The sequence below is a fragment of the Falco punctatus genome (genome assembly GCF_963210335.1).
Source record: "Falco punctatus genome assembly, chromosome: 9".
NCBI lineage: Eukaryota > Metazoa > Chordata > Aves > Falconiformes > Falconidae > Falco > Falco punctatus.
Window position 1 is genome coordinate 41,987,222 of NC_137589.1, and position 25,493 is coordinate 42,012,714.

Here is a 25,493-nt window from a genome sequence, read left to right on the forward strand (position 1 = left end):
TCTGTCTCAATAAAGGCAGAGAGAAATCCGTTTCAGGTCTCCTCTGTTCTGCCCAGCACCCAAGCCCAGCAGTGCCTGGCCATGCTTCCAGCAGTACCTGAAAGATGAAAGGCTAAGATCTGCCCTTGGTTACAACACTTTGCTCCAACCCAGCCCAGCACAGACATCAGTAATGCCCCCAGGGCTGCCTGAATCATCGTTGCAGCACCAGTATCTGACACTTTGCTTTGCAAAGCATTTGCTGTTTAATGCCTGCCTCTGCTCCAGTTCCCACTTTGTTGAAATGACGAAACCCTGCACAACATCAGCTTGACATGGCTCCTTTCTCCTGGAGACGATTCATTTGCTGTATTGACGATGTTGGCAGGTATGTGGAAGGGGAAGGGCTAGGGCTGTGCTCACATGCTCCTAAAGCAGTTGAGAAACCTGAAAACACAGCACAATCTGATGTAAATAAACAAGTTCTGCATATTCTCCTTTCCCAAATATTCAGAAGTCTTAAAAGAATTGGGCGTGTAATTGAAATAGCCAAAGGCAGCTTTATCCTGTGCTACCAGCACTTACGCAGCCGATCACCCAAAGTTTCACTTGGCAGGTTGACAGGGTTATACATTTTCACATGGGTGAACAGTTCTCTAACAAAGCACTGCAGCCCAAACAGCACAGAAAACCACATCGTCTTGTTCTACTGATTCTTATTTCGACCGGCTGGAAGAGCATTTTTCATTCTTCCTTTACCCCAGTCTTACCGTCAAGCCTCTTGCCTGACCTAACAGCTTTCCAGCACCAGAAGCCAATTTCTTTTACCTCTTGAATCTCCTTACATTTTCTTGGAGAGGCAACAGGAATGTTCTTTCCTGCGTAAAGTCCCTTGTGCTCTTCTCCACATTCTTGGTAAGCACTTTTGAAGACATCATTCTTGATGCCACGGGATCCCACTGGCAGGAAGGGATCCGGAACCAGAAGCATTTTGGAGTTTGGAAGACAATCAGAAAATTTGGCACTTGAAGGGGATGCAATGGTTCTGAGAAACGAGGAGCATTTCCCTGTAAACCAAGGCGCTCTCAGAGCTACTGCTCCAGGGAATGATGCTGGCGCTAGTGCCAGAATACCAGGTCGGCTTCCTTGCATGCTAAGACCTGAACTTTTTTCTCTCATGAGCCAGAGACAAAAATCATTCCATTAAAGGAAAACTCAGTAGGCAACACATTACTGAACAAACCAGTGAAGAAGGGGGCGGGATGAGCCTCTTATAGCTCTGCATTGCAGAAACAGAGGAACTTATCCTTCCTACCATGGAAATTCAATAGTTTTCTTTAAAAATAGTCAATTCCCATCTTTTGAGAAAAAAAAATCTCACTTCTGATGACTTTGTTCCATGCTAAAAATGTATTTTTTTTACCAAAATATGACAAGATAAACAGAAAAGCTCATAATATGGACACATACACATTACTGACACTTTTTTCCACCAGTATCGTCATTTTAATTCATGTATCTATTTCCTTCCTACTCTACGTAACTTAGAAATGCATGAAAATAGATGAGTGGGTGAATGTCCTGAGAGCTCCATCCTAGAGAAAGCATGTGAAGTGCTGAGCTCAGACAGAAAGAATAATTCTAACTAAATTCATAATGAACAATCATTATTTTAAAAAGGAAAATAAAGAGGAAAAAATGAAGAAAAAGGGTCTTTACACAGTTGATTTCTGTTATTTAGGGGGGAAAAAGTGCTTTTCTCAATCGTCACTCCTGTGAGAGACAGAAAAGTCCACCTAAAATACAAATCATATCGTTTACCAAAATCACAAATGAGTGCATTTCTGGTTTTTTCTGCGGCAAGCTTTGACGTCGAGTGGCATTCCCAGCGTGGAGGCAAATTTATTTATTCATTAATTTAATATATTCAATAAACCAACCAGCACACAGACTTATTCTTTACAAGTAATTAGAATGTATTACAAGCATACAAATGTGCCTAAGATTGAGAACTTGGGTTATAATCTAATGAAAATATTGTCGCTGAATTAATTTCCTATGTGGTGCCAGAGCCATGGAATAAAAAGTATATTGAAAGTCTTCAGAGACCTACTGTCAACAGCCCAGCACTACCTCTATTTTAAACTGGAGAAGATTATATTTCAAAAGCCTGTTCTTTTTCATACATGTTCTGGTTGTCTTACAGGAATCTTCCATGCTTGAAAGGCCTCACAAAAGTTTCAGAGATGAAGGAAGTGAAGAAATGGACAATTTCTGCTACAAACGTCATTAAAATGCATTAGTCTCATGGAAATGTAATCAAATGCAGATTTACCAGGAACTTGAGGCAGTTGATCCCCTCTGTGCCCAGTTGCAGCCTTAGGAGCTTCACAGGCTGCATCACTGCAGCAACTGAAAATCGTGCTGTGCATGGCCGGAGGGGTGGTCTCCCACCAGCACTGCAGCAGCAGCGCACCAGCAGCACACAGACATCACTGCTGCTTCAGTCCTCCTAAAAATTATCAGAGTTTGTACATGCCTAGCATTTTCATTTTCTAAGCATTTTGCAAACTAATGATGTAGCAGTGGGAAAACGAATATTTTTTAAGAATGGGGCATGTCATTGCAACAACGGAACACATACAAAAATGTTTGGAGTGACCTGGGGTGCAGCCAGCCTACACTCACTGGTTTTCCCCAGGAGAATAGCTGCACACTGGAGGAAGAAGCGTTTATGGAGTACAGCTGTTGAGACTCATTCTTTGACTTGCCTTTGGAAGTTAGACAGGCAGATGAGCTACAACTGGGATATTGGTGTCAGCTTTCTGTTTCAATCAGCTGATGCACAGGGTAAGAAACCAAGCAGGAGGGGCCCTGGTTGGCTGCATGGTGTCAGATGCAGGCTGCACCACAGCGCAAAGCCACAGCTCTGCTGTGCCCCTGGAGATGCCAGCCTGTTAGCAACCTGCCTTCAGACACGCTTCCCTTTCTTTCTACCTCATGCACAGATCTTGGGGTTTCTCTCTTTTTATCGTAAGGGAAAAAAAAGAGATTAGGTTATCCAGGTCTTTGTGATTTAATCACATATATTTTGCCTGCTTCAGTAAGCAGCAGGTTTCCATTGTTGGGTCCGGCATGAAAGACTGTTGCCACCAGGAGTATAATTACCTGGTTCTTCCTCTCAGTCCTAAAGCAAAAGGTTTTCACACAGCACTAAGGTGTAAAGAAAGATCAAGGGAATGCACGGGCTTCACTGGGAGCACTTTTGTGTGAGAGGCTTATCAGCAGCTCCTTATCAATGTTAATCTGACAACACAGGTGTGAGGGAATGCCCCAGCTGGGATAGACCACTGGTAATCTGATCAGGAGTAACTCATTGTGTTCTGCTGGACACCAGTTTACTTGTTACTAGTTGAACAAAGGAACAAATTAAGCAAGCCTGATTAAGTTGTGCTGGTAACAAGGGAGGTGTGGTAGAGAGAGCTGCATGTCTTGGCTGTCTGTGGGTGTGCAGCTAATAACCATTACACAACACCCACAGACGTGCTCCCTTGGGGGGAGAGGGCATGGTAATTATAGAATGGGTGTTCAGAAGGAAAAGGCATTTCATATCCCATGTTCCTCATTTTAATAATACAGATGTGGCTGCATTGTGAAACACCTTCCTTGGAAAAGCATTAAATGCTGTGACCCATGTCCTCACTGCAGCAGTGAGTGCAGCAGCATGCACTTTCACACTGCACCTGGGGAAGGGTTCCTGTCGCACCAGGTGAGCAGGGCTTGTCCCCAGAGCTGGCTTAGGGAAGTTCATGGTTAAAAGGGTCAGTACCTGACTGGAGCCTGAGTTACAAAGCAGAGAGGTGTTCTTCCCAAGGCATGCCCCAAAATGCCTCATACAGAGATGGGCATCAGTGCACTGTAGATTCTGCTCCTCCACAGGCCCTGTCTCCATCACCCTCCTCATCCTCATTCCAGCTCCCACAGGGCTCTTGCGTGCTCCCCACAGACCCCACCACCTGAGGGAAGGAGGCAGCACACTGGGCTTGCAAGAGGTGCGAGTTCCATCCTCCTCCTGCCCTTGCTCCTGCCTTATGCCGGTGGCTCTCTACCACCACCACCTTCTGTCCAGAGCAGCCACAGCTGTGCCCCTGAAGGAGTGCTGCTGCCCCACCGAGACCTCTCTGGATGTAGGAAGTTGCACAAAACTAACGTGGATTTCTGACTGTGGGGAGGAGGCAACACAAAGCACCTAGAACCACTCTCTCCTCAGTCCCGTCTCAGAGGACCAGAAGGCATCCTCATTGCATGAGGAAAATAACTTTAGATCTCCACCACCCTGGTCACCATCACCTTCCTTATGACTCCATGTCTTTTGGCCGCTATCATCACCTGACTTCTCAGCTTCATTTTGTCACCTCTGTCTCTTCACAGTTCCCAAAATGATGTGTTGAACACTGAACTGAAGCAGCAGAAGAGCTAAAAGTATTTTTGGGAAGAACTGTGTTGAGGCTGTCAGGTTGTGATGCTCCAAAAGGAAGTTGATTGTTTATGCAGGAAATAATATTTCAAGTAGAAAGCTGTGAGAAAGCCTTCAGTGCTTTACTCTTTTCTGCAGCAATTTGTATGGAAAAATGGCTCAACTCTGACAAAACCACTCAAATTCTGAATAAACCTTTTTAGAAGTAAAATATTGCAGCATAGAGAAGGATTTTTTTGAAGGGGAGGGACACACAAGCACAAGACAATGAGAAAAATCTGTGTGCTGCTGAGAGACACGAGTGGTTTGGGCACCAGAGCCAGGCTTCTGGGCTCTGCTCACAGCTCCAGCATGTTGCTCTTGGTGTTGGCGATCAAATGCTTGTCATAAAAACATTGCTTTTATCTGCCTGTATTCCAAGCCTCTTTTTCCTTCAGACATCATCTGACTATGCCAGGGTCTAATCAAGCCCTCATTATCTGCTGCTGCTAGGAATGGATCTCCTGTTCACTATGTTCATCAGTGGCTAGCTAGCACGAGTGGTGGGCAGGAAGATTTCTGAGCAAGCAGATGTCATGTTAGTCCCCTGCATAGCTCCTTGTGGACATACCATCCCAAAGGCATACAAAAATATCACTCCATTTCCTCTTTTTGTCTAAATAAGAGAGAATGCGATGCCCTCTTATTAACTAAAGGTCAAAAGATTATCAGTTAATGTAAATCCAGAGGGTAGAGAAGAGCAAAAGGGTAAATCCAGAGGGCAGAGAAGAGCAAATTCTCTATTAAGAGCTGGTAAAATGTGCATTACTCTAATTCATGTTGCATCTCACATAATTCTTCACTCAGTATTATTTTCTTTCATCTGCAGTTTGGGGCACAGCTTTGGTCATGTCTAGTGTCATGTCTTGATTACCGTTTGATTCTCAAAGAGCCTGTGATCTGCAGAAGCAGTGAAGCCAAAACCCCGGGGCTCAGCATGGTGCACTGACGAGCTGGCAATGATAACAAGTCCAGCGCCAGCCACCTTCAGTGGCAACTGTCAGACCCAAGTGAGGAGCAGTGGACCAAGGACATGGACATGTGCAGGTCATTTCTGAATTTAAGGTCTTCCACACGTATGATTGATGCTATGCCTTCACTTCATCTGAGTAATTCATATTGAGTTCTCAAAGTATGAGAAAAAACAGTTTGAGAATGCGAATGGTGGCTGTTGTTTTGATAAATACTACCAGCCAAATTCATTAGTGGGCTTTCAAAGAGAATTGTTTTGTTTTCCCATCATAAGTAAACAAAGAAATAGCATTCTCTATCATCTCCCGCATTTCAGAATGTACCTGCTGGTTCTAGTGCTAATTACCATGTTCCTTCTGTGATGGAAAATAGCCCCACAGCATCTTAACTGCAAAATTTCCTTTTCAGGAAAGAAGGGTTTTCTGAGAATGTAAAAATGTGTATCATTCTTACTGAGTAATTGGTTTATATTTGAATACAAATAAATGAGAAGCAAGTATGCTATTTATTTAATAGCATTTAATGTACAATCATCTTATACAGTGGGGCCATACTTATAATGTTTCTTTTATGTTATTAAAAATATTGATAAAACACTAGACATTCATTAGTTACTCCATTTCCAAGTGCACAGAAGGATGAACAAATGTGTTTTCATTATAAGAGGTAATAATAATTAAGAGTGACAGCACCTTATCCTCAGGATCTGCCTCCCAGCAGCAGTTTGGCTGATAAAAAAACAGAAGTTAAGATAAGGCAGCAATTATTAAGACAAATCTTTTGAAGGGCTGTTTGAACTCCTGTGTCCAGCAGATAATCTGATTTTACAAGGTGCTCCAAGGGGGGGTAGACTGCATGGGAAGCAGTACCCAGGTGCAGGCCTTTAGCCTTTTGCACCGGCATTTTTACCTCTAGCCATTTCCCTGGTCGCTTCTTCTTTTGTTTGCTACAGCTGTGGCATATAAATCAGTCTTCATTCTGTCTCACTGACACCAAAGAGAAACAGAGCACAAACAATGCAGAACACCAAGCCCCAAATGTATTAATCATCTTTTTTTTTTTTTTTCCTCTTTTTTGCTGATCCCTTTCACCTATCTTTTTGGGAGATTCAGAAATGGCTATGGGCAACTCAGTAATTTCCTTCATAAATATTAGATGCACACACAGCATGAATATTTGAGTAGCTAACTCTGACTTAGGTGAAACCAATTGCTAATGGCAATTCGTTTTTCCTCAGTGACATTCCACCAATAACAAGAACGAGGGGAACAGGATGATGTAGTTTGGAACTGGACAGCAGAAGGGAAGGAAGGGGCTGACTAGGAACAAAGATGCTTTATTGATCGGGCCTTCAGGTGAAACTCTGGGCGATATATCCTCCCTTACCTTGGGGAGAGTTTTAGTAGAAATCTGTGCTCAGCAGTTATGTGTGCATACTTAGGAACTAAATATTGGAAAAAAGCTTTAAACACAAATGATTTTTATTATGTCACTGAGCTACCACCTCTTGACGCACTGTGCCCCGCATGACGTTGCACCCATGATATGCCAACAGCAGTGGAAAAGACCAGGCGGCTCTCTAACACCCTCCACCTGGGGTGCACCACATCCCTGCTGGTAAAACCATGGCTTGCCATGGAAGAGGGCAGCTGGGGTTCCTTCAGCCAGCTCCTGCTGCATGCCCTTTTTCTCATTGACTCTTGCAGCCCTGTGCTTGCAGTGCAAGTTGGATTAAGCAGGTCTTCCAGGGGAAAACACTGTCACTTTGGTCCTTAACGGACTGTTTTTCAAGGCAGATGCACGCACTCTGCTGCACAGGGGCTGCAGAGACGTGCTGAATGATATGCCCCCCTGCAGCAGGGCGGGGGAACCAGGGCTGCCCCTTTTGGTGATTTCAGGTTATCTGTAAAACTGTGTGTTTTGATCTTTAATAAAAAATAGAAATTGTGACTTTCTGCCTGAGGCACAGAAATGTAGTGCCTCTGGACCTGGAGAATGGCAATGAGTAATCAGATGTGACCAGATCAAACCTCAGCTAAGTTCATGTTCATGTTTACGTGGCCCAAGAGACACCAGCATGTATCTGTCATTTTATATTGGTCTCAAATTCACCATTACGAGATGAATACTTTATAATCTCTTGGTCATACTTATACACATTTGTCTGTTTTAGCACTCAGCTCCCCTTGCTGGCCTTTTGCCCCAGGAAAGACTCTGTTAGGGCCCTTTGACATCCCCACAGACACCACACGCCGTTTTGCCTGGGCTTTTACCAAGCCGGCCTGTCCCGGGCGGTGCTGGCGGCAGTGGGGGAAGAGAAGGCAGGGCTCACGCTGGGGCCCAGCAGCCATCCGTGCCAGCACGTGCCACGCAGCCACGGGCCCGCTGCCCGCAGCCTTGCCAGGCCGGGCGGCCCAGCTCCTCCGCGCCAGCACAGGCCCCACTTCTCGCTCCTGACAGCTCTGCTGTGGCTCCACCGCTGCAAGCACCGAGTGTGGCTTCAGCAGGACCCTGCAGCCATCTCCGAGGCGTGCACATACCACACGTGCCTCTTCGGACAATGGAGCCAACTCTTCGGGGCTGCTGCCGCCCTGGCGAGGCCGCAGCCACGCAGGCCTGTTGATGGGACCTGCGGGACCCTGCGACGCCAGCGTGGCCCCTGCGCACTGCCTCCACGCAGCAGCAGCGAGGGTACTCGCGCTCCGTTTTGCCGCAGGAACCCTCCTGGGTGGCAGGGGCCGGCAGAGCAGCACGGCTGTGGGGCCAGGCAGGCTGGCTGGGCTGGCCCTGTGGCCCCCGGGCAGTGGCAAGATGGGCGGCCAGGCTTCCTCATCCCCCTGGGCCCTGTGCCGCCCTCCTCACGCTGCTCTCCAAGTCAGCAGCACCACTGGCTTTTCACTTAAGGATAAATGGCATTGGTTAAGATAGTAAAATAATAACCACATGGCTGCTTCTCTGTCACTTAAGCAGAGAAAAAGTGGTTAAAAACCTTGGCCCAGCTTAGCTGGCTGTCTAGTTCTGGAGCTCGTTCACTTTCCACACCTGCATTTGCTCTGCTTTGCTTCCCTTTAAAGAGTCTCTCTCTCAGAAAACGATCTTTTCTCACAGTGACAGTTGAAAACCTAGCAGGATTTGGTCAGAAGTTTTCCATTTGAGACATTTTATCTCTATTAAAAAAAAACCAAAATTTTATCTGGAAAACTAAGTATGTGCTTTCTGTAGGTGAAAAGCAGCTTTTTGCTGGAAATCACAACTCTCAGCTTAAAAATAGCTTTAATGGCAAAATTTCAAGGGAGCCTGTAACACTGTCTAACTTGCCTCGCACCAGGACTGGGCGGGTAGGACCAGACCACGTCTTGCCCAGTGAGCATCCTTGCCCGGTGAGCATCCCACCTCCGGCTGCTGCCCCAGGGGCCTGCTCAGGGCACGGGCACCGCGGATGCAACGAGCCAGCCCTTCCTGGCCAGGCGGCTGAGCCCTGGCAAACAGCGGGAAGGTTGGAGGCTGCACCCAGGGCACTGCTGTCGGCGGCAGCAAACAGCCCTTACCTCTGCGAGCTGAGCCGGCTGCTGGACACCGCCACAGCACGGGTGGCAACAAGTGCTGAGGTCTTCTCCTGCAGCAGTTTGTGTGCCACCCGAAACACTGCTTATCCTCCAGACCTCTGCTATGTGATGGATGGAGCAGAGGGCTGGTGAGCTGCTGTGTTCATGGTGTAAGCTGTTTGCTGTAATGAGCAGGAATTTCCTTGGTTTCTTCTGCAGCTATGCCTGTGGCCAGTGGCAGAGGAGTAGCACACCCAGGCTTGTCATGACCCCAGGTATGCCCAAACCAAAATGCTGCCGGGCTTATTGCAGTTGACTAGTCATATCCATGTGCTTCAGAGTAAGCATTGCTGGCACTGCCCCACACACATCTCTGTCTGACGGAGCTTGGTCTGAGCGGCTGGTCGGGTTGCATCATCTTTAATTCCTACAGACTTTTCCTGTCCTAAACTAGTCCATGCAAAAATGGCTGAGGGCCATGACATGTAAAAGGCTGTCCCCATCCCTATAGAGGAGCTCTCAACCTGCCGAGACCAGTGTGAAAGGAGACCCTGCCACTGCCCTTGCGTGTCTCTCTGTGGCAGAAAGAAGGGCACCCACCGAGCAGCCTTAACTACTGTTCCACACCACGAAAAATATTAACTCAGCGCCCAGCAATCACAGTCCCCTGGTTTTGCTGCCTGGAGAACAGCAGTGCCATCCCCAGTATGCAGAGAACGTGCTTTCAGTCTGCAAAAACAAAGGAAGAACTGCACACTGAAAGAAAATCCTGCTTTGTTTACAGGTTGCTTTTATTTACAAATATACTGAAGTGTAATCTCTCTCTTTTTTTTTCTTTTTCTGTTTTTGTTTTAGAGTGTGTGTGTGTGTGCACGTGCACGTATGTGCACATGGGAGGGAGCATAATGTATGAGAAACTCATGTATCTTAGCTGCCAGGCAATGGTGGCAGGGAAAAAAAATGCAGTGAAATGAAATTTTAAAACACTAATAAATAATTTAACAATGACAAGTAATTAAATTAAAAAAAATATCCGATCTACATACATTATGGTGGTTTGTTATCAACAGAGGGAAAGGAGCAGAGAATCTACGCTGAAAGGCAGCTGGTTAAGTATGAGAGAGCATAGTCATATTTTTTACAAGTTAAATTGTAACAGACAGCTACAAAATACTACATTTCGATAACATAAATACAGAATATATAAATATACAAGTAATACAGCCATACACAGCTAAAAAATAGGGTGTTCACTTAAAAACAGAGTTCCCAATGCAAAGTATCTGGCAGTCCCTTCACAGTCACTGCTGCGCAGAAACGGGGTGTGCAGAACCACAGGGACCCGGGCTGCGTCCTTGAGTAGGGCAAATAGTTGTCAGTTTATTGAGATAGGCCTCAAACAAGCAAGACCATGCTTAAATCCCACCAAAGCCAAAGGACTTCAGGTACCTGCCGAGGGGTAAGCAAGTGCCCCAGTAACCCCCTAACCAGAGAGAACAGATGCCTGAAGCCCTGGCCACGCTGCTGTGGGTGCAGAAGCCGGCTGTCCCATGCCACTGGCGCGAGGAGGGTGGGCTGGAGAGGGACCCATACATACTGGGAGTGTCTGTTCTTCAGAAATGCATGACGTGGTTTGGACATGGGATTGTGTAAAGCACTATCCTGAGCACTTGAGACTTTGGGTACTGTGGCTCCAGCTCCCATGGCTTTGATGTGCTTCAGTAGCCTCTCTGTCCTTTCACTGCTGTGACCAAGCTTCAGGCTTGTAAGAACCCTTCCCTTCCTCCTGGATTCTGCTGTTAATTTCTAGTGACTTTTGGGGACAACCAGAATTATTATGACACTGTTCAAAGAGGTGCTCTCACGAACCCCAGCTTGCAGCATCCCTAAGCAGCATCACAGAGCCTGGTTCCCCAGGGCACCTGGGTCAGTGGCTTGGGATATACTTCTGATCCTTAAGGAAACTGGAAGGGAGTCCTGAGCACAGTAGGAAGAGGTAAGTGGGTTCACATCATCCCTGGAAGGTTTGCTGGCATGAAGGACCTTCCCCATGCCATGATGGCAGAGTGAGGTGGCTGAGTTGCTGCTGACAGAGCAGCAATGACCCTTCAAAGGACCTGGTAATTCTCATCCAACTTCTGCAGGGTGGGCCTGAAAAATCCACTCAGCAGCCATCGTGAGACTAACATGAGTCACATCTCAGGCACGGTTAGCAGCAACTGAGCCAAGTGATCTGGATGTTTTTGATGACAGAGTTTAAAGAAGAAAAGGAGATAAAAATGCCTAGGATGGTGTTTCAGTCTTAGTGATTGCAACGACCACACTTTACTTACAGCAACATAATTGTTGTCCGTGTTGTGACTGTGAAAAATATTTACCACTAGCCCCTCAATGCTTATGACACAGGGTTTAATCTGTAGTGCTGTGGTAAATGGGGGGCTGAGAACAACAGTGCACGGTACGAATTGTCCCCTCGACAGTCAGCCATGCAATGGAAACATGCTGCTGCCCAGCTGAGAGCCTGGTAGTGGGATCAAGGACCACACTGCTCCGTAACCATTTCTGAGTGCCCTACGTGCCCCCATTATGGATCTGGTAACCGCACAATAAAGACTTCTGAGGAAGCTGGCACTTAGCATATTCATTCTGATCTCACAATCATCTTTTTTAAACATTATTGAGCAAACACTGAAACCTAATCAATCATCTTTTACTTAACTGCATCTTATCACCACTTCAGTTTAACATATATTTCTTTCTTAGCCAAAAAAAACATGATTGAAACACCATGAAGAGCTCACTTGATGCATTTATATTAGTGAGGGGTTAATTTCCTAGGGAAAATGATCACTGTAAGGTGCATGTAATAAACTGCTGTCATGACCTCTAGCCTTCAAGCTCCCATATGTGCAATCATTGTTTGCGGTTTCCGTGGAAGTGCCAGACGCTAAGAATTTTTGGCAAGAGTTTATCAATTTGACTCAGTGTAAGATATTACTGGGATATGGCCCATTAAACATTTTACTTTCACCTGATCGGTGACATTCCCTTGACAATAGAAGAGTAAAGCAGAAATCAAAAAGGTCAGAGGTTGCTATATAATCCTTTACTGCAGGTCCCAGGTTAAACCCACAATGATCACACTCCAGTAGGGCAATTCATTCCACAAAAAAAAGTGACATTTATTTTGCTTTAATGAACTTTGGCCTTTGCCAGATATAATGGGTCCACTGGAAATCATTGGCTATGCATTCCTTCCCTTGACCAGCAGCAACCCACAGTGGCATGGGAAACGTTACACATGCCAGAGGGCTTGGCTGTGTCGTGCACGTGGCACCAGAGATGGTGGAATATGGGGGAACAAACAGCTAAGGCATCATCATACAACACACCAAGGAGAGAGGAGATGGTATGTACAAGCAGCGAAAGGAAATAAAAAAAAATAACGGTGGCAAACAGTCATCAAAAAATCAGCAAAAGATTATGGTTACTTTAGCTATAAAATGGGACATCTGGTTCTTTCCTTGGAAATGGATTGGTTTTTTCAACATCCAGCTCAGAAGCAGAGGTAGAGTTGGGACAAGGCAGTTCTCCAAACTGTACGTCACATTATGGTTCCCTTAGAAATCCCTGTAAACACTAAAAATGCCATTTTGATCCTGCCAGTAATGAGGGATGAAGCAAGGTCGTGCCTATGTGTAGAGTCTATAAACTCAGTATGTCTGAGATGGTGAAGATACTTTTCTATGACTCTAAAGTAAAGGAAAACTTGATGAATCTGTTGAGATCAGTGGTGACAAATGTTTATAATGTGCCATATGAAATCTGCTTGCCTTCTGCCCTGCAAGCAGTGAGGATCACCTGAGTTCTTTATAGATGGTTGCTATCGTGTAGAGAAAGGAAATTGTTATTTATTTTGATACACAAGGAAAGGGAAAAATAATTGAAGGGGGTGAGTAAGAAAAAATTCTTCCAATTTTAAAATATATCCAGAGGTTCACAACCTTCAACTGAAAATCCACATCCCTGTCAGAAAGCGAGAGAATGGTTGCTAGCAAAAGCATATGGGTGCAACAGACCTGTCTCCCTGGGCATGGCAGCTGCAGTTTGGGCTGTCACGGTGGAGGGAGAAGATGGAAACCTGCAGGGAGGGGAGCGATCGCCCTGGCATCGGTCCCTTTGCTCACCAAGGGCTGTGTGTGTGGCAGACAGTGGGTCTGCCACCCTGCAGCAGCAGGAAGGATTTGCCTTGGGTCTGCACTTTGCTGTCTGCACTGCACACACATAGTCTTCGCCCCTGGTGCTTTCCTCAACTCCACAGAGTGAAAATGCACGCACTTATCTTGCAGATAAAAACTGCTTTCTCAAGAAACCTCTAACAAGCTTGGTCCATGATTTCACACTGGGAGGAATGTGACTGTAATTTTTCCCTTGGACCTATCATCTGACTCTTGCTATCCACCCCTCTGGGACACAAGGAGGACTTTCCCCATCAGCGAAGGGGTGGGTGGCTCTCCGGGGGCTCCCCAGCAGGACCCCTGCTCTGCTGAGGTGAGGCTGCTCTCTCCTCAGGGGCCCTGCTCTGGCTTCTCCACCCAGGACAGGAGTCCCAGAGCATCCCACGCTCCTGCAGAAGGTGCCGAGCCCCACGGGAGACTCTGCAGCACTGGCCTGGTACCAGTCCTCAGCCTGGAGGAGTTGGATTAATCAACACTTTGGATTTGTTTTCGGCTATTATGGTCAATATATTAAAAGGTATTTATTTGAGAAAGTGCCTATCCTGCCAATCTTTCCCCATGAGCTCTATTTTGAACACACCCTATAATTACTGATATTACCCTGGCAAATTTTCCCCATGAAGTTTTCTCCACTGAAAGCCATGACCGTACTTGTCTGTCTCTCCACATTATAATTATCACCAGGCAATATTTATAACTATACTATTATTATTTATGATATTTTATGCCCTACGAAAACCTATATGACACATGCTCAAACTTCAGCATCTGAGACATTCAGACTTCAGCTGGGACATTCCCTTCAATTTGTGTACTTGTTCTTCTTATGTGTACACTAATAGGTTCATTTTAGAGTATTTCTTGTAAATACAGGAGTCCTGTCAGTGCAAAACCTGCAGGACTTGGGTTAGACTCCAGCTCAACATACCTAAACCTCCCATTGTGTCTCTTTCATACCTTTTTTCCCCGGGTCAGTGCACATTTCAGGACTTCTGATGGTTCAGGCTAGAATTCTGTATCATAGATTCTTGCTGAAGCAAGATAATTAACTAAAGGAGTGCTTAATTATTCCAGATGGACAATGGAGCACAGCACATTTATGCGTCGTGCAAAACATAAACAAACAGACCAGAATGAACTACACATGTTTGCCAATCATGGTCTAGACTTGAAATTTGGCACTGCAGTACTTACAAACAAATGTAATTGTTTTATTCTCACACTTCAAAAAAAAAAGAATTAAATAAAACTCTGCCTTTTAAGCACCTTTAGTTTTAATTATTTAAGATCAATACTAACCTAAATGCCTCTGTCCCTAACATGCATCTCCTCTCCAGGGTCATAGACCTTTCTTATTACGAAATCACTGGCTTTCTCCACAAATATTACTGTTAACCAGTTTCCTCAGTATCATATGCATAAGGGCTATAAACTAATGAGCAGATCTAGGTTATGTAGAAAAAGTGTAGAAAGAAACAAATGTTGAACGTCACATTTACATTAACTTCTCACAGTTCAAATGGCAATTTATCCACAACATAGTATGAATCATGCAGTAAGAAAAGGGAGGAATCTCCAGTTTCTTTGATTTATTTGTCATATGGTCGACTGATGTCAGTATCAGTGGCTTTAAAAAAAAAAAAAAGTTTAAACATCCAAAAGAAAGGAAGAGAGAAAGGAGGAAAAGGTCTAGCTTTCCGCAAAATCCATTTCCTTTACAACCATGAGCTCAAACCAAACCAAACCAAAGGCTGCTGACGAGCAGGGTCTTCTGTTCCTTCTGTGCTTGTCTCGTGGTCTGGTGCAAGCTGGGAATCAAGGGTATGGGACTGGTGGATGTGTTTTGTTTACATATATATATGTATGTATGTAGGTAGGCATTAATATATATATACATACATACACATATATGCACACAGATACAGTCTTCCTAAAAATGCTCTTTGCAGTCCAGAGGCAGCAGGAGTCACTGTGAAGGAAGAGCTGGGCAACATATGGCTGTAGAGTCTGCACTGGAAAAAGTCACTGGCTAAATATACGCCGGCTGTTTGTTTTCTTTTATTTTCATGAGGCGAAATACGAGCTCTGCATAGAGTACAGCCTGTCAATGGGGTTTCCTACTCTAGCCTGCATGGAGTTAACTTCAGAAGAGGCAAGAAAACAGTCGCTCAAGCTAGTTAAAGAGGTATCACTGTCGATATCATGAAAAATGGAGTCGTTTCCTGCAAATGAAACGTATACGTTAAGCTGGATTCTGTGCAGCCAGAGGAGGACATAGTACACACGGATGCCTACGTGTTGCACACTGCAGCAAAAGGGAACCCTCCTGGGTTTGGTTTTACATGTTAACGTAATTTCACTCTAAGGGTCCAACCTACACTAAGAGGAAGGCTAGCAACGTATCTGCAGAGTTCAGCTGGCAGCAGTGCCACTCAGATCTGCCAGGATTTAATTTCTACATCAGTCAGCGGCACAGGAAAAAAAAAAAGAGTCTGGGCTGATGACAGGAGCAAACGGTGCCAGGGAGGAACAGGCCCCCGGCTCTCTGTGAGCTGGGATCCGGCAGCAGTGGGGGCACCAGGGCTGCTGAGGAAGGTGGGACCAGACATGGGGTGCCCGCAACAGGGAGAAACTGTCTGAGCACCATAACCAGCAGTGGTCTTCATTTACTCACAAGGTAAAAGAATGCAACCAGACCCAGGAGGAGACCCAGCCCACCTGGCCTCAAGTGAGCTATACTTGTATACATGCTTTCATTTCAGAAAACTCCACTCTTTCGGGGCTGGTTTGGAACAGCACCTTTTATTTCCCTTAGCAACTAAGATTTCAGCTTACTTCAACTCTTAAGGTACCAGAAAGTGCTCAAGTCCTGTGAGCACTAAGAAAGCGTTAGTCTGGCTCTTTTTCCTCATGTACTCATCTGAAATGGCTTTGAGCTACCTCCTGCACTCAGTTCGGATCACAGAACCTGCCTCTCGAGGACATTTGCTTAGAAAGCCAAGGAAATTGTTAGCAACAAAATCACAAGCCATCTAATGCTCACTGGGCCTTCAGATGTCCTCAGCTCCTTACAGGATTTACCAAATTGCCTAGTGTGTACTGTGGACTTGTCTCAGTGGGAAAAGTAATAACATGGACCCAAAGCAGATTCCTTGTTGGCCTGTGCATGCTGTGCTTGTGAAGTGACATGCACATGGACCTCTACAATGAAGTAGAAGCAAGTCTGGTTCTGGTCAGCAGAAACGAGTCTGATGTAACAGGCCCTTGTGGGCTACAGCAAGGCCAATAATCACAGTCTGAGAAATCCTCTTAAATTTTATTTAAATGCCACACTGCAATTGTCCAGAATCACCTATTAGGCATTTAATGCTTGTGATGCATTTGGTGTACCTATCCACTTGATGGTGTGTGGTCAGGGAATCATGAAAGCAAACCATCATCTTGATTTTGGGCAGAGAATAAAATTATGCAGGAGAAATGTCCTGTGGTGACACATCTATTAGTAGCTCAAGAACTGTTCTTTAACAAATCCATGCATCCAATCTGAGGGATCTTAGAGGGGTGCTTATTCATTTTGAAATTAATAGATTACTTCTTTATTGAAGGCACTTTTCCCCCCCCCCAAAGCTTCTAAGAAAAAGGAAAAATTTGTGAGGGAGCTAGAATTTGGTACTGTTTATTTTTCAGTGTCTTGAATAGTGGTTTAAAAAAGCGGAGCTGGAGAGGTGATGTTGCTTGGTTTGTCATTTATCAGAATTACACTGTGAAATAGTTCTGAAGGGTGTCGAGAGCCCAGGATGAGCTCTCTTCTAACCCTTTATGTGTACATGAAAATAAACACACAAAACTGGCTGGTACAAATCCCAGAAAAAAGGAATTACAAAAGCAAGTAACTCTACTGAACCTGTGGTGTGTGAAGCAGCATACGAACCCTGCTATTTCTGATGCGGCAGAATGATGCATGCCTTACCATAAGGGTTCATGTGGTCGCCTGGCATTTGTGGAGGGGTAAGACCCTGCTGAAATGGGTCTGTGCCATAACTGCTTTGATCCATTGCTACAATCTGCTGCTGTGGTGGTGCAAGTGGTGTGTAAGATGTCATCATCCCTTCCATTCGGTTGGACATTACTTCTGCAAAGCAAACAGGAGGGCACAGTCACTGCTGAGGAACAAAGAGGCAGCAGAGAGTAACACCAGCGGCAACACTGAACCCAAGGGCAGAGTGAACACAGCTGGGTGTGTCCTGTCATTCAAAGGAGCCTTCCAAATTTTGTTAAAAGTACAACCCTGAGCGGTGAGTTGAAAGACTTGTAGTTTCTGAATATATCATTTCTGGAGCTCCTGGGTGCTGGAGCGTACCCTCCCGAAGTCTGTCCTGTGTGTGACATAGACCTTATACTCTCTAACTTATGTTGGTACCAGTTTTTCTGGTTCTGTGTAAAGAGGAGGATCTGAGGCTGCAAAGCTTTGGGACACAGAGAACCTCAAAAGCATCCACGGAGCAGCAGGGCCAGCCCTGCTCCTGCCCCGGGGTCCGGCCAGCTGCTAGGGCACAGGAGGGGCTCCCTGTGCTGTGCTGCAGCAGCAATGCTGACACCCTTGCAAGCAGCCTGCAGATGCCCAGCTGAACACGGTCCCCCTTCCTTCAGGAGAAAAAAAAGCCAGATCTACCTGGAGTGAGCCTCCTGGAGATCTCCTCCACTGAAAGCACCTCTGTACTGCACATTTCTTCTAGAAAGGAGGTAACAGCTTCTGTGTAAGCACTGCCAGGGTCTGGCCCCGTGGGACAGCTCTGGGATAACCTGGGGTGGGCACTCAGACACAGCACCTCTGTGTGTTTCTACTGATGATGGCACATTATCCACAGACTTGGTGCATGCCCTGCATGGCTGTTCTTAAGACATGATGTGGGAATGGCACTTCAAGAAACCTTGCAGATTCTTTTCCACTTGCTTTGCCTTCATCACAAATCCCCTACCTTGCCCTAGTCGTTGCGAGTTTTGTTGCTCCTGCTGCTGCTGATGCCTTCGTGCTAGTTTTTTCATCTGAATAAAAGAGGAAGAACAGAACAATCTCATGGCTCTGAATGCAACCATTTTGTTGCCTTACAAAACTCTTTGCAAACATCAAATTGATCAATACAAACCATTTATATTCATGCACACACCACTGTGGGTTCAGTTTCATTTCTAAGCTTTAACATTTCAGTTTCCAGTTCATGTCTGCATGCAACATTTACTCCCAGCCTCATGTCACTTTGAGCGCATGAACTTTATGTCTGTGTTTGAAAGTTGCCTTTCTTGTATGGATGTAGACAGCAGTGCATGCAAAATATGTACAGTTCAGTCCTTGGGATCTCTGGGGCATGTACTACATCTGGGGTTGGGGTATCTGTGCTGGAGGACAATTTGCATTTTACTTTTGAGAACTTGACAAACAACCTACCTTTGCTCTTTGGTTTTGAAACCAGACCTGGACAACTCGCACACTGAGTCCTGTTTCAGCTGCTAGTGTTTCTCTGACCTACAGGAGGAAAAGTTTAATGATGTAATTTTTTATATTTTTTAAAAAACTAATCAATTATGTTAAGAGAAATATGCCTGTATTTACAATGGTAACTGCCTGTACAGAAGTACATTTAAAAATTCTTCGTATTTTTGCTTGTTCAAGTTCTGTCCTTCATGTCACTATGTTTTGTGAGTACTGAACAAATAGCTGTGTAAAAAGACGCAGAGTCATTTCGTAATTTTTATTTTACCCATAAAACAGTTCTGTGCAAAAAGATACAAATTTGGCTGTGAGTATTTTTCATATTGTTGAGGTACAATGTCATACTTTAGAAGGGCAAAAAGACACATTGCACTGTCCCAAAAGACATACTTCGTACGTCAGCAGGAAAATGTCACTTCTTGTAAAAATGACAGCTTTCAGGATGCAACTCCATTTTTTCCCAATCAAACTTAGGGAAACAGTTACCTTGGTTGCTTTTTGCAAAGATTTCATTTTCACCAGCTTTGTCAGCGAAGCCACACATTATACATTTCCCTACATGCTATAAACAAGATCCATAGCAGGGTTAGGTTTCATAAAAAGGCAAGACTGGAAGGACAAGTAGTGGGACCAAAGCTGAGCAGCCATCTCACTGGATAGTGACTCCCTCTGCGGTGGGAAGGAGGAGGGCGAAAGTCACTTGTTTACCTGGGCTCTGATAGTCAAGGCCTATTTCATGTCATACAAGAACCAGGTATTGTTCAGCAGGAATCAGTCACGGAGCTGCTCTGCATACTGCGGGTGAATATCTAGAAATAACAGTGAGGAGGCTGGTCCTCGTCTGCTGATGGCTGCAGGCAGAGACAGTATTTGGGTGAGCATCGCCATATGCTGGCCTGGGCTTGGTATTCACCCCAAGGCACCTGCTGCTGTCCTGGGAAGTGGCAGGGGGCTGTCTGGAGCTGTGGCCTGACCTTGTCACCCCCGCAGCCTGGCATCAGAGCTGACTTCAGGTCCCTAACAAAGCACATACCTTCCTACAGGGCTTGGAAGACACTTCAAAGGATGCTTTGAATGCTCGTCTCTGCTGCGTAGTAAGTATTGTCCTTGGTCGTTTAGGTCGTCTTGGATCCTTCCCATCATCACTTCCTTTTCCTTGGGTTACTTGTCCTTTGGTGGGCTTAACATCTCCATCTTCATCATCACTTTTAACTGGTGAAAAATAAACAGGATATAAAATTGTGCTTGTTCCACCAAAGTAACAGGGTGTTTGAGAACTGCTCTTCAGCTGCCAAACTAGTCAACAGGCTCAGCTATTATCCCTGTTTATTTGAACACGTAAAGCAACTGCGGGCAGGAAGAGACTATCTCAGATTTGTGTGCACTGTCTAAATCAAATGCCACAAAAGCATAAAAATATGTTTTTTAATTGAGGGCATGGGACTGATCAGTCCATGAAGCCCAATGCTTCAATATTTCTAGGAATCAGGCACAGAGACTTTGCGCCCTTCTGGCATTGCTTGGTCCCCTGCATGCTCCCCTGCTGCAACCACACCAACTGATACATACCTTTCCCAGAGCCACATCCTCTCCTGAAGCATTAGTTGCAGACCTGTACTGCTGCCCGCACGGCTATAGCAGCAAAACAGTGTAAATGCAAGTGTCACATAAATATCTCAAAATCTGTTTAGCTAAATATAGTGTAGATTCCAGTTATTGTTCTGAGTATTTTGAAGCTCTAGGGATGATATCAAATGTAATCTTTGCCATCTCATTTCTGTATTGCACAGAAAATATCAGCATTCTTTCTCTATGTGTTACAATGTGTCTATATGTGCATGCACAAATTTCTTTCTTGGTAAATACATACAAGTATATATGTGCTTGTGTAGACCAAATAGACTATTTCTATTTTCTATAGTTAAATTCTGAATATTTGTACAATCAGGTGCTGTTACCAGTGTTACTATATCGTACTGGGAAATCTCAATTGCAGTGGCAAAGGCTGAAGAGTAAGCACAAATTTTGTTGGGAAAAACAAAACTTTGCAACTCAGCATATTTTATTTCAACAGACTACTGATTTTTCTTCCAGAAAACATTAATACACTATTATAAGGACTTCAACATGAAGAAACACACTTCAGTTTTTATGTACTCAAAGATTACGTTTGGGGAATTAACAAATTAGACTTTAATTCATTTTAGGGTCTGATTATTATGCACCTAGCAATCTAATCACCTTTTACTTTAATAAGCATCTTTGGCCTGATGATTAAAGAGAAGTTCAGTCATTTTAATAACCATGACATTATTAACTTTCCAGCATGCCATTTCTAAGGAAAGGTTTGTGAGGATTAATATTGCTCATTGGAGAGTTACTTTTGTGTCCAGTGGATAAACAATTGATTGGAGAAGGACACACTCTGCGCCAGGCCTATGTGAAAGCATTTGCTCTCACCCAGGCATCTGGGAGATCTGTGTTGTCGATGTATTTGACAATGGGAGACAAAACATCCCATTTAATTTGTCAGCTTGTTTTTCAGGTTTGGGTTTGGCTAACAGAGAATAAGGAGGAAGAAAAAGCATCTGCAGGAGTAAGAAACTACCTCTTGTGCTAAGAGAAAATGGAACTGAAACCAAGGTTGTTTTGTGCCACTGTGGCAGCTTACTGCTGATTACAAAATAGAAAATTTGGTCCTGCAGGACAGCCTACCCCTGCCCAAAGCACATCTCCAGCACAGGCGCTGGCAAACAGCAGCCACCAGTGCCTGTGCGGCAAGCGAGGAAGGCAGGGGAGGAGGATGCCTGTGCACATCACTGTGGCATGGGAAGAGCCCTGCACACAGCTCTTCAGAGGGAGTTTGTCTGGACACAGGCAGGCAGGCAGCAGGATGCTGAAGCTGGTGATGAGAATGACACGCCGAAGGGCAAGTGGGAAACCCGTGTGCCCTGGGCAAATTCGCAAAGAGCCCAAAGCCTGTGACACAAGATTTACAGAGCAGAGCACTCAAGGTCCTGCAAATACAGTATGGCAATAAATAACATGCTGCTCAAAAAAAGCCCCCAGTCCCACCTGTCCTGTCGAGCCAGCAGTGACCTTTGTCTTGCAGCATTCCTGACATGAAAATATAAATTTCAGCAATGTGGAGAATATGGCTCTCAGATCAGAGACTAAGGTTAATTACTGCTCCTAGATAAACCGGAATAATGCATTTTCCCATAAAACAGAGGCAGACATTCATGTCATTTGTACACTTAATGGAATGGTAATTGTTGATCTTTCTTAGACATTTTCTTGGGAAACCAGCACGCAATTACGATGGCTGGCAGCAGTTTGTGTACACACTGTCTCTAGTCTTGGGATGAGCCAGGGCACATGGGCAGCAGGAGGTTTTCAGTCTCCTTGAGTGTATATGGCACAGGAAGGAGGCACTCCATCTCTCCTGGAACTGCCTGTGAGCCTGAAAGCCAATCCTCGCTGTAACCAACGCTAGATCCCCTGGGTTTTGAACTGGAGCACCCAAATGCAGTGTATGAACTGTTTGTCCAGTGCAGCACCATGTTCCCAGCCCTGGATCAACAGGAAGTGGATTTTACTTACTCTCTTCTAAAACCTTCCCTAGGAAATGTGTGGAGGACAGGAAGCATTTGTCTCCCCACCACCACGAAGATTTCAGGGAAGACACCCACCAGCTGCTATCAAGGGTGAGAGCTCCACTGTCTTCTTTAGGAGAAGGCAAAAGCTCTGGCCGCAGTATGATGACCCTCTGCCTTAACTCCCAGGCCAAGTGATACAGACTCTTGCAATCACACTGTTCAAACCCCAGGTCCCTCTGAAGAGAGAATTCACACCGCAGATTAGTAGCAGTGCATTTTAGTAAAATATCGAGCCTGTTGTCCCTGGATCCTAAACAGTTTGCAATCATCAGGAACAGCACAGGACCTGAAGGGCACCCCTAAAGATCTGCAATGGGTGAACTCTGCATGCCTCACTTCTGTACCATATGTAGCACACAAGCCACAGTGCAGCTGTCACATAGATGATCTCCTAGGTTGACACCAGAATGGGGCTCAGACACAAAACAGCAGGTAGGCAACAGATATGATCAGAAACTAGAGCCTTAGTAGCACCCAAGAGACATACTGCCAGGGAGAAGTCGGGAAGGAAGTCAGGAGAGCCAAGCATTGTAGCTGGCTTGGAAGCACCCAGAGTCAGACTCCTCATTTAAGTTATTGCTTTATATCTTTTCTTTTTTTGTGAGCCCCCTTGCCTGCCTTAATTGCACAGGCAGCCCTGCCGAGTGGGCAGCTGCCCTGGCTCCCTGCAATGCAGATGCTATTGCTGCAGCACAAACCCACTACTCTGTTACTTTCAGATTCTCCTCAGAACTTCTGTGTTGTACTTGTAGTTTTTCTTAACATTACCATTTGTGACTGGCAGAGAGAATACTCTTGAAAATCATATTACTACTATGCCCATTTTCCTAGCTCGGTGCTGAAAGTGTATGTGCAGAGCATCCACTGAAAATTTATTAAGTGGATGGAAAATGCCTATGGAAAACAGCACACTTTAAAGGAGGCCGCAGATAACTGAAGACACTCTGATGCATATTTTATGATCTTATGGGAGAATACTTTGATTCAAACAAAAAACTTTTGTCATTTACTAAGCTGCAAGTTAAGAAAGGGAGCAAAGTTAGGGAGGGCAGACATAAGTAGGGATTTTTTTAGCTGTGCCTGCTAATTTGGATGAGTGGCATGTGCATATAGATAAAATGGATGTGAAAGTGTATATACTTTTCTATAAGAAGGCTCTACAAACCCTTGCAGCTTTTCCAGTTAGAGCAGGTGTGGGAAAAGCTCACCTGAGTCTGAGTCGTCTGGGCTGACCGAGCTCAACAAGTCTTTCTCTTTTTCATAGTCACTTTTGCAGAGCAACTGCCCTTCTTTAAGAACAAATTCATCCCCTTTCCTCAGCTGGCGTTCACAAACGCAGCAGCAGAAGCAGCTTAAGTGGTAAACACACTCCAGGGCTCTCATCACAAATTCTGTTGGGGCGATCTTTTCCATGCAGCCACTGCACTTAGCAGCAAACAGCCTGTAAGAGAGAGAGGCAGTAAAGTCAAAAGGAATGTCAGATCACACACTGCATGAATTTAAATACAGCAAATTCTTTAACTACAGATCAGCTTGTCTCATGCTTTTGCACACTGCGAGACTTGCATCCTTAGTGTTGGAAACATCCCAGGCATGCAATTTATTCAAATCTCAATCCCTTTGGTCTAGAGATTCCCAAATCACCTTTGCTGGATAAAAAAAGGCTAAGGTTTGTCCTTATCTCACTGTTTTGTTCCTCTTCAAAATGAGAAACAAAAAGGAGCTCTTGGAGTTTGGATAACTTGTTCAAAACCAAATTTATTTTAATTCACCTTTTAGAGGAAGGGCCAATTCATGCTTGGTTTTATACAGGCTCTCTGGTTCAGCACTTAAACCCTATTCTGAATAGATCTCATCACTTTCCATTTTTGGTATTGTCTCTGAGGAGTCTGATAAACGAACACAGAAACAAGCATGAAAACTTAGTGCTATTGCTGAGGAGAAGACGATGCACACACACGCAATCGCACACATGCAATTGATAAAGAGAGGAGTGAAACAACACGGCTTTTCTTTGGATGTTGAGTTATTCCAGAACAACCTGTCTCTGAAGGGAGTACTGTGCATTTTAAATGGTGTGAAACATCCTTTGGCAGAGATAGGCAGTGATACAATCTGCTAAATTACCACTATAATCATGGGTTCTAGAATACACACTGTATTCCAGACTAGTTCTTATTAAACCTTTATGAACCCCCTCTTTCATCCATCATTAATTTTCTAAGATAAAGTTAGAATGATTTAGATTAATTTTATTTTGCTTTTCTAATGGCAACTGGGAATCTCCCTAAGTGAGCTTTTAGGAAGAGGGCTGCTTCAAATAAAGATAAATAACTAAGTTACGTCCCTGTATCACACAGTGGGCTTGGCAATTTGAAATTCAGTGTCTTTTATGGCAATACATCAAATAGCAAGGTGCATTAAGATTTACATTTCGGCAACGAAATTAACACAACTGCACCCATGTATTCACAGGAAAAAAAGGAGATTCTGCCTTTTGGGATGGGGTACGCTGATTATTTTTTTTCACCCTCAAAATTACCACCTTTTATAAAAAAGGCAATTATCTTCAATTTTAGAAGGCGCAGGCTGTGGTAGTTACTGATTCCTCCAAAGCCTCCATTTTGTCTGAGCTGAGAAGTACAGCAAAATGGCAGTCACTAGCTCCTCAGCAAAATGATGGAGTCACAGAATGGGCAGGAGGGAAAAGAAAATGTAAATACAGCATCCAAAGAAAGGCTGACTGCCCAAGAACTTGTGGGCTTTCCCCATCTGTACCTTTCGATCTAATAAAAGAGATCTACACTAATAACCCTGCTGGCTTGGTGTGTACCTTTGCACAAGGTCCCAGCGGTGCATCATACAAGCCACGCAAGGTGGAGTGAGTGGCTCTTTTTGGGGTACATAATGAATTAGTCCTATTAAAGGGAAACTGATGCCACGCAAGACCCTCAGGCACTGCTAGTGAACTTGGCCATCTGACTTCATACAGTCAGTTGGGTTTATCTGCAAGGTTTTTCTTACCATGCTGTAGCTAGCAAATTCCTAAGCAGGAAATATTTTTATCTATACAGAATAAGGGTTAAAACACAA

The 25,493-nt window shown here is 44.7% G+C and overlaps 1 protein-coding gene across 1 annotated transcript in view; it reads right to left on the bottom strand.

The window, feature by feature from the left end:
- Positions 1-25,493, bottom strand: part of LMX1B (LIM homeobox transcription factor 1 beta) — a gene marked incomplete at its 5' end in the record, with an annotated part of 161,240 nt that overhangs the window by 44,065 nt on the left and 91,682 nt on the right. The window contains 6 exons of the mRNA XM_080401025.1: positions 1-15,472; positions 17,221-17,382; positions 18,230-18,296; positions 18,697-18,774; positions 19,775-19,953; positions 23,609-23,841. The exon at positions 1-15,472 is cut by the window's left edge and continues 44,065 nt beyond it. Coding sequence (XP_080257151.1) covers positions 15,315-15,472; positions 17,221-17,382; positions 18,230-18,296; positions 18,697-18,774; positions 19,775-19,953; positions 23,609-23,841 — 877 coding nt within the window. The 3' untranslated portion in view covers positions 1-15,314. The remainder of the gene's footprint in view (positions 15,473-17,220; positions 17,383-18,229; positions 18,297-18,696; positions 18,775-19,774; positions 19,954-23,608; positions 23,842-25,493) is intronic.